Source organism: Priapulus caudatus, unplaced genomic scaffold, assembly GCF_000485595.1.
Source record: "Priapulus caudatus unplaced genomic scaffold, Priapulus_caudatus-5.0.1 Scaffold969, whole genome shotgun sequence".
NCBI lineage: Eukaryota > Metazoa > Priapulida > Priapulimorpha > Priapulimorphida > Priapulidae > Priapulus > Priapulus caudatus.
Window position 1 is genome coordinate 66,419 of NW_014578030.1, and position 4,018 is coordinate 70,436.

A 4,018-nucleotide genomic window follows, 5' to 3' on the forward strand; every position below is an offset into this window, starting at 1 on the left:
CCCAGAATTAATGCGGGCGGCTACGCTAAAGGTTTCACCACTCATGCTCGCCAGCCAAGCGTTGCAGCACGTTGAACGGCAGGCATCCTTAAGGGGTTGCGGGCCAACTAGAGTGCAGCAGATGTCGCGGGCCCGGTCGGACGGCTAACGTTTATCCGAGGGTTCGCCACCAGGGCGGCGAACGGCGCGGCGGAGAAGCGGGGCACGCGGTACGTCACCCACCGTAGTGTGTGACGCGTCGCCACGACTGGCTTTCTCCAGGTAGAGGTGTGCGCAACACAACCTCATCAACATCGGCCTGAAACGCGTCCCCTAGACTTCTCATCCGCCATACCAGCCTGCGCGAGCTGTATAGACACGGAACACACCACCCGAGGGCACCAGCCGCTCATCAATAATTTGTCTCTTGCACTATTGACAAGCTGATATATATATTATAAACGGAGTTAATTGAAGACAAGAGTCTTGATTACGTATTTGGTCTGATTTTACTAGCATTTTCTTGTCTACTGAGTATCGATGTGAAAGAAAATACAAATGGTATACAAACATGAGTTCGGTTTGTTCAGCTTGCGGTCTTTCCCTCCTCCTCCTTATCTTTTGCTGTATTACAAACCGCGCTAGCTTTCCTTCGTTTGTGACCATAAATCATACTTTTTGCAACGGACTACTGGTTTTCACGTTATTTTTATCCGTCGTGTGGCGTTGCCAAGCCAAGACCAAATTCTCATGGCACAGCAACTCGCAAGGAGGCGCGGCAGGGAATTTAGGACCGTATAGTCTAGCGAGTGCCAGAAAAATGCGCTTAGAAATTGAAAAACGTCATTTTACATGATAAACCTATGCCAAGTTAGAATGACTGATTTTACTGATATAAATACAAGCATTGTTTTTTTTAAATAAACGCTTGCGCTGGTAAAAATATCTGAACTACTGCACCCGCGGAGAAGATGATGTGTCATGAATCTTAGCGAGTAACATTGACGCTCAGTGATTGTAGCTTTTCGCACATGTGTTTTGCCATAGCAACCGTTAGCTCTAGTAAACTTACGCCGCGTACAGTTGTCCGCTGGACCTGCTGTAGCAATCCCTGCCGCGCCTCCGTCGAGTTTGCTTGTGCATCGTGAGAATTTGCGGTCTTGGCAACGCCACCCAGTAAATAACGTGAACAAACCATGTCAAAGCAAAAAGGATGATTTAAATAGAATAAGGACCAGTGAACAATAGAAGCTCATGTTTGTATACATTTTTATTTTTATTCACATCGAACTCGTATGACAAAAATGTAGTGAAATCAGTACCAAATAGGAGTCGAACTCCTTTGTCTTCATTAACTCCTGATATATAAATATATATATAATATTTATAGAGGGAAAGGAGGATGCAGGTTGCACCGGCGTTCGGGTCAGAAATCCATGTTATCTACGGCGTACGCGGTGTTGCCACGTTTGTCAAGTTTGTGCACTTTTTTTTAAAAGAGTTTATAATTGTGACATTTGTGAGCAGAGAATAAAGACGAGTTGAATCAGTCTCAAGGGTTACTTTAATATAATATAGTATAGTATATGTACTATAATTAATACAGCACAACATCAAGAGGGGATAAAAACTATTTGTTTTTATTCACTTCTGATAATATAATAATCAACTCTCTTAGATTATTATTTGAGATTATTATTTGAATCAATTATTGTAACATCCTGCAATTAAATAGCAAAAGAATGACAAGTAGTTATGCATGCAATAGTTCAGTCAGTGCTCACCAGGGTGTGTTTTATCGTGGTAAGGACACTAGGGGCGTCTGCTGGTATCTGGAAGACGTATGCAATGGTGATCACTTCTCCAGCGCTCAGCGGGCAGGAATGCTCAGCTGTCAAACAAAAACAAGTAAGCAGTCTTTGAGAAATCTAGGAGACTAAATTTTCTTTCTGTCTGATTGTCTCTCTCTCTCTCTCACGCTCTTACACTCTCGCTCGTTCTTTCTCTCACTCTCTCGCTCTCTCTCTCTCTCTCGCTCACACACACACACTCTCTCTCTCTTTCTTTCTATCACTCTCGCTCTCAAATGTCTCTCTTCTCTCCATCTCCCTTCTCTACCATCCCTCTTCGCACTCGTTTTACCATCCGCCTCCTCCACTCACCTCCAGCCCACCACCCACACGAGCGCTCATACCGGGATGGGATAGGTACATGTTGATCTCTCCCAGTAACCAGCTGCGGAATCCCGGAATCGGGGAGAGGCTCGAGAACTGCTGCAGCTGGGAGAATTCCTTCAGGATCTCTGTCACTGTTCGCTTGATTAGGTGGTAGCCCAGTTCTATGCCCTGCAGACCTGCCACAGACATCAACAGCCGCACAATCAGCGTCATGACGATGATAACGATAGTACGGTGAAGAAGAAGATAATGATGATAATGTTGATGATGATGATGATGATGACGACAGTAAAGTGATGATGATGCCGATAGTAAGGTGATGATGATGATGATGATGATGATGATGATGATGATGATGATGACCTTGCTGATAGTAAGTAAGTAAGTAAGTAAAAACATTATTTAACGACGGTAAAACATGTTAGGTACAGACACAATAAATTGGCGCAGACCTATCTTCCACATGGCCGTCTCACAGCAACAGAACGATTAAATATTAAAAAAATACACAATTAGCAGTTGTGAATTACACTGTTACAGCAGTTGTTAGCATACTGTTACAGTTTCGAAGTAAGGCAGTCTTTGTGCAACAAAACAGAATGGTTACCATGGTAACGTATAGCAGCACTAGCTTACCTCGCTGTGTGGAGGTGATGGAGTAGAAGTTGGCGGCAACAACCTTTTTTGGATCTTCTTTCTCATCCTGAAGGTTCTTTGTGTCTGCCAGCGATACCAATGACTGTAGCAAAGTGCAGAAAAACACATGAACATGCTTGTCTTGCTGGCAAGAGTAATCCACATCGAAAACTCTATGATAAGTCATATAATAATATTAGCCATATAAGTAATATTCTCCAACAAATGCATTAAGTGGGGTTTTGCACTCTGAGTGCACGGTTTAGTCGCATTTCATATTTACACTCCGTGCAAATCTTGTTTTATGTTTCAAGGAATTCCAACTCGTCTATTTTCATGCAAGTACTTCTTTAATATCCATCCTCACCCACACTATTAAGTAGCAGTCTGCATTCCAAATGCCTCTGTTAAGTACTACTCTACTTTGAAGTACTTTCCCTCAGATACGTAGAATGATGTATTATAATTCCCAACCATTCTACACTATGCTCCATCTCTACATTCCTATCTCACTACTCTACATACGCTACCAATACAATATGCTGCAGTGATATGTTTTGTCCATCGGCGCACTGATGCACGTTCCCACCCCACTCGTACCTCGTATTGATCTACTGTCAGTTGGCTATGCTCTCCCTCTCTCCACGCACGCACGGACACAGACATCTGCCTCACCTGTACGTTGTTGGCTATGCTCTCCCTCTCTACACGCACGCACGCACAGAGACAGCTGCCTCACCTGTACATTGTTGGCTATGCTCTCCCTCTCTACACGCACGCACGCACAGAGACAGCTGCCTTACCTGTACGTTGTTGACTAAGCTCTCCCTCTCTCCACGCACGCACGCACAGAGACAGCTGCCTTACCTGTACGTTGTTGGCTATGCTCTCCCTCTCTCCACGCACGCACGCACAGAGACAGCTGCCTCACCTGTACGTTGTTGGCTATGCTCTCCCTCTCTCCACGCACGCACGCACGGACACAGCTGCCTCACCTGTACGTTGTTGGCTATGCTCTCCCTCTCTCCACGCACACACGCACAGAGACAGCTGCCTCACCTGTACGTTGTTGGCTATGCTCTCTATCTCTCCACGCACGCACGCACAGAGACAGCTGCCTCACCTGTACGTTGTTGGCTATGCTCTCCCTCTCTCCACGCACGCACGGACACAGCTGCCTCACCTGTACGTTGTTGGCTATGCTCTCCCTCTCTCCACGCACGCAC

The 4,018-nt window shown here is 45.4% G+C and overlaps 1 protein-coding gene across 1 annotated transcript in view; it reads right to left on the reverse strand.

Moving 5' to 3' along the window:
• Positions 1-287: 287 nt before the first annotated feature.
• The window catches only part of LOC106814724 (malonyl-CoA decarboxylase, mitochondrial-like), a 14,958-nt gene continuing 11,227 nt past the window's right edge, over positions 288-4,018 (reverse strand). Inside the window, exons 8-11 of the mRNA XM_014819070.1 lie at positions 2,793-2,895; positions 2,174-2,332; positions 1,764-1,870; positions 288-347 (exon numbers count right to left, since the gene is read on the reverse strand). Of these exons, the coding sequence (XP_014674556.1) occupies positions 288-347; positions 1,764-1,870; positions 2,174-2,332; positions 2,793-2,895 (429 nt within the window). The remainder of the gene's footprint in view (positions 348-1,763; positions 1,871-2,173; positions 2,333-2,792; positions 2,896-4,018) is intronic.